We start from the raw sequence: 14,759 nt of genomic DNA on the forward strand, positions 1-14,759 counted from the left end.
TCTCATGCGTCACTGAACAAAGTTGGGGGAGGAACCATTTTGGCAGTCTCCAGAAGCCTAACATTAAAATGGCAGCTGAGCCGCATGGACCTGTCGCAAACCTCTGAACTTAAGTATCGCTTGGGGTCAATCCATTTGGAGAACAGAATGCAATCCACACAGGACAAGCTTTAAATAACTGCCAAGATCACAACCAGTGCGCAGGATCAAATTAGGGAATCACAAAGAGAAAACCATGCAAGTTTGAAAGGAAGGGCAGGAAATTAGCGTTGCTATGCAGCTTCACTAGGGCATCAGTGAACATGCCCCATTTTTTTTCAATTTAGTGGTACAAGAATAAAAAAGCTCTCCAGAGCTTCTGACAGAGGATTCCTCCTCCCTACAAATTGCAGCCCTGTATAAAGCATGTTGGAGCTGCAACCGAATTTGCATGGGCACACAAACACATACACATACGTTGCCAATGAGCCCAGCTTGCAATGCCAGTGTTAGCGGGTTCTATCGTGCATTCTGTACGCTCAACATGTCCCCCCATTGAAATCATGTGACTCTCATTTTTCACGGTGGCTGATAACAAAAGGGGAGAATTCCCTAGTTGCTTCTAGCTGCTTGTCAGTTTCAAAAATAGTCGTGTCAGTTTCAACATTGGTTTTTGCCTGTTCCTTTCTGTTCCCTTTCATTCAACAAACGAACGCTAAAATGTACCTGCAAAACCTGAACCAGGAGGATTTAAATAGAAGCAGCTGCTGGACACTACCATGTAGCTACAAAAGGGCAACTACATAATTTTAAAAGAAACTTGGACACCACCCACCACACATCACAAGTGATGATCCACCTAGATTTAGAAAAGTTGAGTTTTTAAGATAGTAGCTGCAGAATAAATACACCATAGGAAAAAGAACATAAGAACATAAGAGAAGCCATGTTGGATCAGGCCAATGGCCCATCCAGTCCAACACTCTGTGTCACATAAGAACATAAGAGAAGCCATGTTGGATCAGGCCAGTGGCCCATCCAGTCCAACACTCTGTGTCACATAAGAACATAAGAGAAGCCATGTTGGATCAGGCCAATGGCCATCCAATCCAACACTCTGTGTCACATAAGAACATAAAGAAGCCATGTTGGATCAGGCCAATGGCCCATCCAATCCAACACTCTGTGTCACAGAAGAACATAAGAGAAGCCATGTTGGACCAGGCCAATGGGCCCATCCAGTCCAACACTCTGTGTCACACAGTGGTCGAATTTTTATACACACACACACACACTGTGGCTAATAGCCACTGATGGACCTCTGCTCCATATTTTTATCTAACGGTTCGTAAGGCGAGTGTAGAATTCAAAGTCAAGATTAAAGGTTTACTGCTCCGAAAATCTGCAGTAAGATGTGTGGTGGCATAATGGGTCTAAAAGAGGTGGTTTGCCATTGCTTTCCTCTGCAGGCTGACCCTGGTGTACCCTGGTGGTCTCCCATCGAAACACTTCGCTTCCAAGATCTGACGAGACTAGGCTAGCCTGGACCAATGCAAATTCCTCTACATTTGCAGCAGCAGCAACAAGAGCAACACAGAGAATCGGGCTGTGCCGAAACAGCCTGCTTTGTTCTGTAATTATCATCCTCATTAAAGTCATTAGACCCTTGACTTTGAATAGAGAGGGCTACCTGCTGGCGGAGGCTAGTTAATACTGAGAGACCTATTCACCTCCTTGCCTCTCTGTATCCCTTTAAAAGGCTGTTTGTGCCAGTGGCAAAGAGTTCCACTGATCACATGCTTACAGATAAATATTTGAAGATGTGCTTCCTTTTGTTCCACCTAACAATAGTGACAAAGGACTGTTGGGAAAATGCCAGTGCTTTCTGCTCTGCTGATTCCCCTAAGTTCCCTGCAGTCTTTGAATCTCTTCCTTTTCACTCTCTCTTTCCAAGCATATTCTGATTCGCAGGGGGGGGGTGGGGGGGGGGATGAGTTTTGTGCTTCTCTGTTATAACCTACAAGCCAAACAATGCAAAGCGACTCCAGTAATTTGCCTACCTTATTCTAAGCACAACATCTGTGTTTTCTCCAGCATGCCACTCTGTATTTATTTCCTTTGGGCTTAATAATGCAGCGACCAGATTTGCCTCGATGCCTCCCCCTCCTTCCCTCTCACCCACCCACCCAATCCTCCACCACAGATACAGGAAAAAATCGCATAAGCCTTTGATTTATTATAAGGATATCTCTTTATCAAATTTCTCCCACTTTCCGTAGAGAAAGTCAGATATTTGAAAAAGGCAAATGAAAGATAGCTGTGTGTCTGCAATGAAGGCTGCCAGGTGGGAGCTGGGTTGCCAGCTCCAGGTTGGCAAATTCCTGGAGAGTTGTGGGGGCGGAACCTGGGGAGGACAGGAACCTCAGCAGGTACAAGGCCAGAGAGTCAGTCCTCTCACCAAAGCATCCATTTTCTCCAGAGGAACTGATTTCCGTAGTCTAGAATTGAGCTGTAATTCTGGGAGTTCCCCAGGCCCCACCTGGGAGGCTGGCATCTCTATCTACACAGGAATAGGAAGTTATGAAGTTTTATTTTGGTAAGCAGCTTTGGGGAGGAAGGTTCCCTGGAGAGGTGGCATAAGGAGGGAGGGAGGGAGGGAGGGAGGGAGGGAGGGAGGGAGGGAAGGAAGGAAGGAAGGAAGGAAGAAAGAAAGAAAGAAAGAAAGAAAGAAAGAAAGAAAGAAAGAAAGAAAGAAAGAAAGAAAAGAAGAAGAAAGAAAGAAAGAAAGAAAGAAAGAAAGAAAGAAAGAAAGAAAGAAAGAAAGAAAGAAATGAAATTTGTGGAATAAATGTCAGAATAAATGACAGATGTTTGAGATTCACAAGACAGGGAGGGAGGGAGGGAGAGAGAGAGAGAGAAAAGAAGGAAGGAAGGAAGGAAGGAAGGAAGGAAGGAAGGAAGGAAGGAAGGAAGGGAGGGAGGGAGGGAGGGAGGGAGGAAAGGAAAGGAAAGGAAAGGGAAAGGAAAGGAAAGGAAAAGGAAAGGAAAGGAAAGCGAAAAGGAATAGGAAAGGAAAGGAAAGGAAAGGAAAGGAAAGGAAAGGAAAGGAAAGGAAAGGAAAGGAAAGGAAAGGAAAGGAAAGAGAAATTTGGGGAACTGGGCGACCTTTCCTTGGAGGCCAAAACACACATACTGTCAGCCTCAAATTCCTTCTCCTGCTTCAGTAGTAAAACAATCACAAGCATATCTTTCCCACAATAAAAGAGTTGGTTCTGTGGTACGTCACCTAGAAGGACACAATCTGTGGAATCTGGAGGAGTGTGGTTTGGGATAGTCCAAAGCTTATTTTGGGGTGCTGCAGGGATGGAAAAACCATATCAGATTTTAGCAAAATAATCCAATGGGATTCTGCGGAGGGGGGGGGGCACCCAACTTTGAAGCCTTTGGCGTCCAAGCCAGGCTCAGATCCAGGCACCAGTGTAAGTCACCTTGCAGTTCACAGCTCCCAGAGTCTGGCAATGTATAGTTTGGGCTCATCTAACCATTCAGAGTGGAGTTCCCCCAGTTTCTTACTGTTCATATCTCCCATGGCCACCTTGCTTTGGTGCACTAAAGTACTAAAACCAGACTTTGCATCAGTCCCATTATGTAGCGCAGTCCCTGGAATCAGGAGGTTAAGATTTATCACAGTCAAAAGCTTATTCTGGAGTGCAGAGCTGTTTCAGTTTCATCAGATTCTGGGGCTGGATTGGCAGATAAGGAACTGGTGGTGGGAAATGCCATGAAGTTGCAGCCCCTGCCCTCTGGAACGCTCTCCCCAAAAACATCAGGGCCCTGCGGGACTTGTCCCAATTCCGCAGGGCCTGCAAAACAGAATTGTTTAAATTAGCTTTTAACAACTAACAGGGAAGCAACCACTATACCACAACATTGATATCTAAACTCATCCCAGTATAAATACAGAGCGCTAAACAATATTTAACAACATTATTGTACGCCGCGCCGAATACGAACTAATAATATTGATGTCATCTTGGATTTTAGGATTGAAACTGCGAATGTATTGTACGTGTGCAATGAATTTTAACAATTTATTGTGTTTTACTTTAACATCACGTATTTTAACTTTTTGTGTGCCGCCCTGAGTCCGACAGGGGAGGGCGGGATATAAATATAATAAAATCAAATATAAATAAACTTGGTGTCAAACATACGGCCCGTGGGCCAGAGCCGCCCCATCCAGTGCTCTTATCCAGCCCATGAGCAACTGGTCAGATAGCAGAGACTTTTATTGTCAGATGACAGATGCTGTGCATTGTATCCCTTTATACTGTCCCAGTGCTAATCAGTAACAGGCAATGGAAGTGGGAAGATGAGCATCAGAGAGATACTTTAAGGCAGGGGTCCCCAACCCCTGGTCCATGGACCGGTCCGGGTCCATGGCCTGTTAGCAACCGGGCTGTGAGTTGTATAATTATTTCATTATATATTACAATGTGGTAATAATAAAAAGAAGAAGACGACATTGGATTTATATCCTGCCCTCCACTCCAAATTTCAGAGTCTCAGAGCGGCTCACCATCTCCTTTCGTTCCTCTTCCACAAAAGAGATGGATGGGGCTGAGAGAGCTCTCCCCAGAAGCTGCCCTTTTAAGGACAACTCTGTGAGAGCTATGGCTGATTCAAGGACATTTCAGCAGCTGCAAGTGGAGGAGTGGGGAATCAAAACCGATCCTCCTAGATAAGAGTCCACACTTAACTACTGCACTTAACTACCACATCAAACTAATAGAAATAAAGTGCACAATTGTATCATCCCGAAACCATCCGCCCCTCCCCCCCTCTAGTCTGTGGAAAAATTGTCTTTCACAAAACCGGTCCCTGGTGCCAAAAAGGTTGGGGACCGCTGCTTTAAAGAAATCCTGAAAGACTTGATGTTTTAAGCATGCTTGTATTTTGAGTAGAAAATAGTACTATTAATTGGGTTGGCCTGTGTCCTTTACAAAGTTTATATCTCCTCAGGGCTTCTTTTGTAGCAGGAGCTCCTTTGCATATTAGGCCACACACCCCTGATGTAGCCAATCTGCCAAGAACTTACAAGGCTCTCAGTGTAGAGCCTACTATAAACTCCAGGAGAACTGGCTACAGCGGGGTGTGGGGCCTAATATGCAAAGGAGTCCCTGTTACAAAGTGTGGCCTAATATGCCAATGAGTTCCTGTATCTCCTGTACCTGGCATAACGTTTTATGGCACACACAGCCCAACCATTTATATCAGATCCAGCCCTCATAACAAATGAGTTTGACCCATCTGTAGGGTTGTCAAGGCAAGAGACATTCAGAGGCGGTTTGTCATTGCCTGCCTCTGTGCAGAAATCCTGTAATTTTTGGAGTGTTCTCCCATCCAAATATTAATCAAGGCTGACTCTGCTTAGCTTCAGAGATCTGACACGATTGGGCTGGCCTGGGCCATCCAGGAACTCGGACCTGCGAATCAGGAACCAGAAACCAGCTTCAGCCTCATCCAAGAAAAGATGCTAATGGGTTTTGACTCCTTATTCCCTGTCAGCCAACCTTCCCCCAGGCAAAGCCAGTCTAAGGGCTTTTGGCTCTCCTGGGCGAATTTCCTCCACCTTCAGTCTTATTGTATGCTGAACAGCATAAGAATAGACCAGGGGTGGCCAAACTTGCTTAATGTAAGAACGACACAGAATAAATGTCAGATGTTTGAGAATCATAAGACAGGAAGGAAGGGAGGGACAGAGGGAGGGAGGGAGGGAAAGGAAGCAACTTTTAAATGCATTCTCCAAGCAGCTGGCTGGCTTGGCTTGGCGAGGGAAGAGAAAATCCTTCTCCTAGCCACTTTGAGAGCCCCGCAATATGTACGAGAGAGCCACACGTGGCTTCCGAGCTGCAGTTTGGCCACCCCTGGAATAGACCATTAAATGATCAAGACCATTAAATAATCAAGGAGGCGCAAATAGTTTTAAACTGATAAGTGTATTATGGTTTTATATGTTTTATGGAATTGATTGTTTTTATGATATTGTAAGCCGCCCTGAGTCCGCTTGCGGAGAGGGCGGGATATAAATGTAAAGTAATAAATAAATAAATAAATAAAATTCTCTGCATGGAGCAGGGGTCACTGGGGGTGTGGTGGGAAGGAGGTTGTCAATTTCCTGCATTGTGCAGTGGGCTGGACTAGATGGTCCTGGAGGTCCCTTCCAACTATGATTCTATGGCGCCAAGGCTAAAATTTGAGGTGACTAATAAAATTATTTGTATTTTCATAGGCAATGTGTTGACTGGTTAATTCTTTTGCAGTATTGGTTGCTTCCACTGCTTTAGACACAGTGATTGTTCATTACATGCTAGATCCTACTTTCTCCCTGACCTTGGTGAGGTCTGCCCCACCTTTACCTCCTCCCTTTCGCCAGCTGGGTCTACGCCTTGAACAGTCCAGAGAGATCAAAAGACTCTGGATTCACGTCTGCCGGAATCTGGGATCTATCGCTCCACTGGGGAGCTGTTAAGCTGGGTCCCTCCTCCAAAACTGCAGGCACTCCAGCTCCCTCTCCAAGTCATTTCCAGAGCTGAAGTAGGCACCCCTGGGATTCCAGCACTGAAGGCAGCGCTCAGCGTTTCGGCAACCTGTTTCGCCAGAACGGATGGGCCAGCCCTGACCCCAGCATCGCCAATCACTTCCCTACTCGAGCCCACTGAGATGGGACCCCAGACCCAAGCCTCCTTTCTTCAGGTGCATGTGCAACCTTGGTCTCCCTAGTCCTTCTCTTGAATGAAGCCGGCACATGGCAGCCGGTGGGTGGTTCAGAGGGCTGGGATTGGAGAAAGAGAGGAGAAGGAACCCTGCAAGCGGATAAAGAAGCGCACAGACCCGAGATGTCTCAAACGCACACACAAAATCTGTATCGTGTACAGTCTTTCAAGGCAGCACACCTCCAAACCACCCCATCATACACGCACGCACACCCAAGCAACCTGTCTTCTGCATCACAAAGGTGTGTGAGGAAGAGAAAGACAGACGACCCGATGCATTCTTTCCGGTGGTCCCTTCTCCCCGTCAATGCGATGTACTTTTTATCCCCGTTCTGTTTCCTAGAAGGACACTTCGAAGGAACTCAAGAAACACCAACTTGACCACCCTCAATCCACACATCCTCCCCTTGTCAGGATCACATTCAAGCGATTTTTTTTTTTTAAAAAAAGGAAAAACTCACTCCAAAACCACAACTCGCCAGACCTGTTCCTCCTCAGCGTTTGCCTCTGACTCTTTCTCCTTCACTTACTTTCCCACTCTTGGTCCCTTCTACCTACATTTCTTAATGAAGCAGTCGGCAAAACCTTGAACTGAGTGGGGGGGAAATTAAGAAAGGGAAAGCTGGCGGAGGGAGGGGGGGAGAGAGATACCGCCTAACAGTGCAACCATTGACAAGCCTGGGACAGTGAGCAAATATTCTGCACCTTTTAAGCCGGGTGGCCACAAATTAAAGCAACAATGGGGTGTCCTCCATCTCCAGCTGCTGATCCATCCATCCTTCCTTCTTCCCTCCCCCACCGCCTCTGTTTTCAGTTATATTTCTAGGGCAGCAGGTTCCATAGCTGGTTAATCTCCCTGGAGCTCAACAGCCTTGACGACGGGGGAGGGGAGAAAAAAAAATATATATATACAGACCCAGAGAAAGCACTAGCCCTACAACCCTTCTATAGCACAGCTTGACCCTCCCGCCCTCCCCAAAGAAAGGATCCCTTTTCAAGAGGTAGAGGAATTCTTGGTAGCAAGAATTCTACCTTGCCTCTCCTCCACCCTGAGGGACGGGGGCGGGGGGGGAGACTTTCTCACCCCCCCATACACACTGTACACACCCCCTTTAACAAAAAAAAGGCCTACTATATTTAGATTCCAAGCAAACATCCACACCACCCATCTAATGGGCAGGAAACGTCAGTTGCCAGAAGCATCATACAATGGTACCGGTGGGTGGGGAAAGAGAGAGAAAAAAAGGATTTTCTGGGGGGGGGGGTTATAAAAAAAAGAAAGAAAGAAAGAAAGAAAGAAAGAAAGAAAAAACAACACCAATAAAAAAAATACCTGCTACTTAAGAATGGATGAACATTGACATGCCTTGAGATGGTGTATTTCCCATGGTCGCCCGGGCTTTGTTCTTCTTCTGCCTCCGTCTGTCTGTCTGTCTGTCCGCCTGCCTCTCTCTTCCCTCTCGCCGACTGACTCAGGCCTGACCGACCATCGGGGGGGGGGGGGGAGATTGGCGGCAGAGGCGCAAGGGAGTGTGAGTGTGTGCGCGCACGCCTTGGCGATAGTACAAAAGAACAGAATGGACAAAACACATTAGCTCATGATAGATTAATGTGCTGGGGGGGAGACACCACTGGGCTCCCTCTCTCTCTCTCTCTCTTTCTCTCTCTCCTTCTCCCCCTCTTAAAGGCTCCTACCTTTTATTCAAAGATGGGTGTCTAGCACAAAAAGCCGAGAGGATCTCTCGATAAGGAATACGAGGGCGGTGCATTAATACCGGCGCACATTGCCGGTCCAAGAGCGGAGACAGAGGAAGGACTCAGGTGGCCTTTGCTCAGCGACAGTCTATTCTTTACTTCTCTCTCTCTCTCTCTCAGTGGCAGCAGGAGTGGAGTTGCACAGGTGAACTTATAGGAAGGAGGATCTCCAAACTGCTGTAACCATGAATCTTCACACAGTAAGCCTGCCTGTTAACACACCTGTACAGCCAGAAGGTATTATTTATGTGCTTCCTTTATACCACACCCTTCTCCCCGCTGGGGACTGGAAGGAGATTAAAACAGTCTCCTCCATTTTTATCTTCCCGACGACCCTGCAAGGTAGGTTAGGCTCAGGGGAAGTGACTGGCCCGAGATCACCCAGCTAGCTTATCAGGCAGAGGGGGGAATCGGACCCGGGATTTCCAGCTCCTATTTCGGCACCCTACTCATTACATCACAGGGGTGCTTTAAAAGTGAATAGGTCAACGTTCAGGAAAGGTTTTGTTGTCCAGTCTAGCTATTCAGTCTTAGAAGGAAAACAGCTCTTTATGCACAAACATTGAGAAGGGAAATAAAATTTAAAACAAGATGGGGCTTGAACTCCAGCATCAGGCAAGGCGCTGTCTCTCTCAGCCTCATTTCCCCCCGTTCTCTGAAACAGGGATGACAATATCGTCATTATGATTTTTCAGCAAAGCAAACATCTGTGAATCTGGGTACCAGGTACAACTCTTATCTTGTCACCTTACTTCCCAGGGCAATATTAGAAAAAGCAAAACAGCTGCTGCATCCTGCCCCCCCCCCAACCCAGTCCGTCTTGATAGGGGACTGGGGATATGAGTCTCAATTTTCCTTTCTTTCCAACCCTTCTTTGCAGCCAGGGCTGGATCTGGGGGGGGGGGGGGAGGGGGCAGAGGGGGGGTGTTTGCCCCAAGTGCCACTGTAGGGGGTGGGGTTGCCATATCGGGTATCGAGTCCATTCTATCCTATGGGCCCATAAGGTAGTATGGGCCCATAAGGGGGCACCATTTTTTAATTTTGCCCCCCCCCTCAAAAAAACATGTAGATCCAGTCCTGTTTGCAGCGCTCTTGAGAAGACAAAATTAAATGCAAAGATCGCTGTGGGGAAATGCATGTAAAGCACACGGGGGGGGCAGGGGGGGACAGTCTGGGAGTTCGACAGATCTGCCATCACGTCCCTGCCCTGTCTCCAGATGGAAACAGATATTGATTTCACTGCGAGGGGACAGAAAAGAAAATGGCAAGGGGGTGGGGTGGGGTGGGGAGAAAGAAAGGAGAACAGGAGAAGGAGATGGAAGAATAAGCCCAACGCCGCTTCTTTGTGGTGCTTCTTTTTCCCAGACAACAGTGGCAGCTGTCAGTCATGCCTTAACCACCGTCTGTCCATTGTTGGGCAATTCAGCGCTGCCGGGATACAGTCATCAGCAAGGGATTTACAGTGCAATCCGAAGCACAGTTACCCCCCGTCGAAGCCCACCGATTTCGATGGACTTCGAAGGCTGTGAACTGGGGCTAGGATGGCATGCTTAGACAGCAGCAAAGCTTTCCAGCTCAGAAGTCGACAGCTTTCTTCTCCAGAATTGTAAGAATATTTACCTTTTTCTTTACCAAAAAAAAAAAGTCTCTATCCCTCAAGTCTGCTGGTGGGAAGGAGTTAGAAATGCGCAGGCAGACTGATGTGCAGAGACGTCTGCAGAAGATTAAGTCATATCAGAGAATCTTGCCTCCTTCTCCATTTTACCTTCGTAACAACGGCCCTGTGATGTAATTTTGACTGGCCTGCGAGTCAATGGGCTTAAGTCAGGCTGAGAGGGAGTGACGGGCCCAAGGTCACCCAGCAAGCTTCCATGGCATGCTGGAGACACAAACTTAGGCTTCCCAGATCCTTGTTTGGTGTAGTGGTTAAGTACAGCAGACTGTAACCTGGAGAACCGGGTTTCGTTCCCCACTCTTCCTCCACATGCAGCTTGGTGGGTGACCTTGGGTCAGTCACAGTTCTCTGAGAGCTCTCTCCGACCCACCTACCTCACAGGGTGTCTGTTGTGGGAAGAGGGAGGGAAGGCAAATGTAAGCCACTCCAAGATTTTTTAAGGTAGTGAAGGGCGGGGTATAAAACCAACTCCTCCTCCTTCTTGTTTGACACTCTGATCACTACACAACACTGGCGAAGAAGAAGGGGGAGGAGTAGGAGGAAGAGGTGGTGGTGGTGGTGATGGTAATGATGATGATGATCCTGGATTTATGCCCCACCCTTCACTCTGAAATAATCTCAGAGTGGTTTACAATCTCCATTACCTTCCTCCTCCACAACAGACACCCTGTGAGGTGGGTGGGGCTGAGAGAGCTCTCACAGAAGCTGCCCTTTCAAGGAAGCTCTGCGAGAGCTATGACTGACCCAAGGCCATTCCAGCAGGTGCAAGCGGAGGAGTGGGGAATCAAACCTGGTTCTCCCAGATCAGCGTCTGCACACTTAACCACTACACAAACAAGCTCTTTTTGGAGGCCATCTTCCCTTCCTGCATCAAATACTGCAAGCATCTGTCAGGAAGACACCTTAGAAGATGTCTACTGTAATGATCTTTGATCTCAACCTCACCCAACAGCTGACCACCCTGGTGTATTAGCCCACCATCCGTTTAATAAAGGGATAGGTAACTATCAGGTGTAACAAGATCGATGCCCACATCTTCACACAGTACAAAGAGACCTTTTCAGTTATAGCAACCAAACAAGGAAAGACCTTTCCCTGTCTGAAGAATCAACAAAGCCAGAGCCTAAGTTTCATCCCAGTGGTAGTCCACGCACTGGCCCCGCTAGCCTTTCAGGGCACCAAGAATGACTTGCAAGCAGAAATCTCCAAAGCCAGAGAACAGGAGCTGAGAACTGCAAACCCATCGTGCACACTATCTGGCTTTTCTTCATGAACAATTGGTTACCTTAGTGGGAAATTCTTGTTTTGTTTTCCCCCTTTATAACAGAGAGCGCATACAATCCTGCTTGTGTCCCATTCGGCTAAGATCAAACATCCTCTTTAACAACTGTATCTATCTGCTGTACTCCCTTCGAGACAGCCGAGGATTCCTGGTGTCCGACTTGCAATTAAGAAACTCCCCTGTGGAGGCTGAATCTCTCTGGAACCATTCTAACACGCTTTTCTATAGACTAAGATCATTTCGTTCGCTCCTTAAATTATTAACCATCTTGAATATATATATTTTTTGATGGCGAAAAGACTGAGAATCAATAATTATGCTTGGAAACGTTCTGCAAATGCTAAAGGGTCAGTCTATATTGGAGAGAGGGACTGGCTCAAAGGTTACCCAGCGAGCTTCCACGGGGGAGCGGAGATTTGACCCGGGCAGCGCTTTTTTTTTTTGAGCCGGAATGCACAGGATCACAGTTCCAGCTGGCTTGGTGTCAGAGGGTGTGGCCTAATATGCAAATGAGTTCCTGCTGGGCTTTTTCCTGCAAAAAAGCCCTATGTGAAACGATGGCGATGGTGGGGGTGTGTGGCCTAATGCAAAAAAGCCCCTGCTTTGCTTTTTCTACAAAGAAAAGCCCTGGAACCAGGCATTCTAACCCCTACACAATGCAGGCTTCCCGTATGCCAGTTGGGGGAGGGGCCTGAGCTTGGATGAGAGCAGCTCGCCTATGGTAGCCTATTGCAGTGTTTCACAACCTGTAGGCCAGGACCCAACAATGGGCTGCAAAGCCTCCAAAAGTGCATTGCTGGTCAGGCCTCCCTAATAGCAGCTCCTGCCCTCTATACCCTTCTTTCTTTCCTCCTTGCCATCTTCTCACATTCTCATCTCCCCCTCTCTCTTTGGAGGAGTTATCTGGCTATTTGTAACATCATGGTAGTAACCGAAAGAGGGAGAAAGAGGAGGAGGAGGGGATTGGATTTATATCCCCGCCCTTCACTTGCCTTCCCTTCCTCTCCCCAGAACTGATTCCCTGAGAGATAGGTAGAGCTGAGAGAGCTCTGAGAGAATTGTGATTGGCCCAAGGTCACCCAGCAGGCTTTATGTAGAGGAGTTTGAAATCAAACCTGGTTTTGCACTCTTAACCGCTATACCAAACTGGGTCTCTGGAGGTTGTAGAGCAAATGGGAGCTGTTCACCATGCCATGGGAAAAACAGAGGAGAGAAAGAGGCACAACTGGACGTGGGCTCCTCCGTTGGAGCTGCTGCTCCAGCAGCTCAAACTCTCACCCAGCCCCTGTGGTGCCTTACTGCCCTCTAGCTGTGTGGGAGATGAACTGCACAGAATCCCTCATCACCCACTCCTTCTGGGCTGGATCTGGGGGGAGCAGAGGGGTTGCTTGCCCCATGCGCCAATGGGGGGGGCACCAAATTGGGTATGGAGTCCATTGTATTCTATGGGCCCATAAGATAGAATTGGCCCATAAGGGGGTGTCATTTTTTAATCCCCCCCCCAAAAAAAAACCCCATGTAGATCCGGTCCTGTGCTCCTTCACCAAATTTGGCATCCTGAATCATCATTTCCCAGCATCCTCTGACCACACACCCTCAAACTTCTGTCCTAGCCCAAATGGCAGAGGTTTTCATAGCGGCAGCAGCTACACAGTTTGTGTGATGTCTGTTGGTTTCTCAGAAATGTCTGGTTGGATACTACGGGAAACGGAATGCAAGAATAGATGGTTGGCAAGGTCACACTTAGCCTCTGTTACTGAAAAACCTTGTGCCAGTCCTTGGATGGGTCACTGTACCGAGGAAATTTGGACCTTGTGGGCCACTGTACCAAAAAGGTTGGGAATCACTGGCCTAGTCAAGATGGTAGAGGTGAAAGTGGAACCAGGAACTTCCTGATTCTAGAGACTAGTTAAGACATCAGCTCGTCCTGCTGCACAAAATAAAGCCCAAATTCATATCACTATAAATAGTTAATTGTACATGAAGATTGGTTGTATCAGTTTTTGATGCATTTGCCTTGTTTTATATATTCAGGTTGGTTTGCTTTTAAAAGATTGTGTTTATGGATTTTTTTTAAAAAAAATATCAGTGATACAATGCTGTTCTCAGACATAAGTTTCTGGTTAATAAACTAATTAATGTTTTATAATATATAGAAATAAATATGGGGGGGTTGGTAGCAGGAACTCCTTTGCACATTAGGCCACACACCCCTGATGTAGCCAGTCCTCCTGAAGCTTACAGTAGGCCCTCTACTAAGAGCCCTGTAAGCTCTTGGAGGATTGGCTACACCAGGGGTGTGTGGCCTAATATGCAAAGGAGCCCCTGCTAGAATTCTATCTCTGGACCCTGTACTAAGAGCCCTGTGAGCTCTTGGAGGATTGGCTACATCAGGGGTGTGTGGCCTAATATGCAAATGAGCCCCTGCTAGAATTCTATCTCTGGACCCTGTACTAAGAGCCCTGTAAGCTCTTGGAGGGTTGGCTACACCAGGGGTGTGTGGCCTAATATGCAAAGGAGTTCCTGCTACAAAAAAAGCCTGCTGAAATGACTTAAGGAGGTCCATGCTATAGAGCAGCAGGAGCCTCCAGTACCTGCGTGGAACAGGCGTACGCTGGACACAAAAGAAGCCTTGATGCTGGCTATCAGGACACAACTGCACCCAGTCTTTGTGAGAGCCTCACTTGACATCCTCCAGCTCGTAGAAGACATTGCGGGATTCGTCCTTAACTATTTATAGTGATATGATATAGTGATAAGTCCTCCTGGAGCTTACAGTAGGCCCTCTACTAAGAGCCCTGTAAGCTCTTGGAGGATTGGCTACACCAGGGGTGTGTGGCCTAATATGCAAAGCAGTTCCTGCTAACAAAAATAAGCCCTGCATATACATATAACAATAAACAAATCAATGTTTTATGATTTTGACACGACCCACCCTGAGCCCACTTTCAGGCAATGCCTTAAGCCACTTTGGGGTCAGACAGAAATTTTTCTACAGGTCAATTTGGCCAGGGATCCTGGAGATTTTTGCATCTTGTGGGCATGCAGCGGGTGTCACTGGGGTGTATGGCGATAGGTACCTGTGAATTTCCTCCACTGTGCTGGGAGTTGGACTAGATGGCCCTGGAGGTCCCTTCCATCTCTATGATTCTAAGGGCAGGACATAAATTCAACAAATAAATAAATTTTAAAAAATTATTTTTAGATTGGCTGATTGAACTGCATCTGTGCAGCTTTAAAGTTTAGAAAATCAGTGCCATTCTGGTACCCCAGCCAGACAAACAGAAAAAGC

At 47.2% G+C, this 14,759-nt stretch overlaps 1 protein-coding gene across 6 annotated transcripts in view; it reads right to left on the reverse strand.

Moving 5' to 3' along the window:
• Positions 1-14,178, reverse strand: part of SRCIN1 (SRC kinase signaling inhibitor 1) — a 468,342-nt gene extending 454,164 nt beyond the window's left edge. For 3 of the 6 annotated variants that reach the window (XM_060256101.1, XM_060256100.1, XM_060256103.1), the window contains exon 1: positions 8,122-8,239. In XM_060256101.1, coding sequence (XP_060112084.1) covers positions 8,122-8,143 — 22 coding nt within the window. In that variant the 5' untranslated portion in view covers positions 8,144-8,239. Of the gene's footprint in view, positions 1-8,088; positions 8,240-14,151 lie in introns of those variants that run through there. The other 3 variants (XM_060256106.1, XM_060256108.1, XM_060256102.1) reach the window with 3 other exon arrangements.
• Between the last annotated feature and the right edge of the window lie 581 nt (positions 14,179-14,759).

This window comes from Heteronotia binoei, chromosome 15 (genome assembly GCF_032191835.1).
Source record: "Heteronotia binoei isolate CCM8104 ecotype False Entrance Well chromosome 15, APGP_CSIRO_Hbin_v1, whole genome shotgun sequence".
In the NCBI taxonomy this organism is placed as follows: domain Eukaryota; kingdom Metazoa; phylum Chordata; class Lepidosauria; order Squamata; family Gekkonidae; genus Heteronotia; species Heteronotia binoei.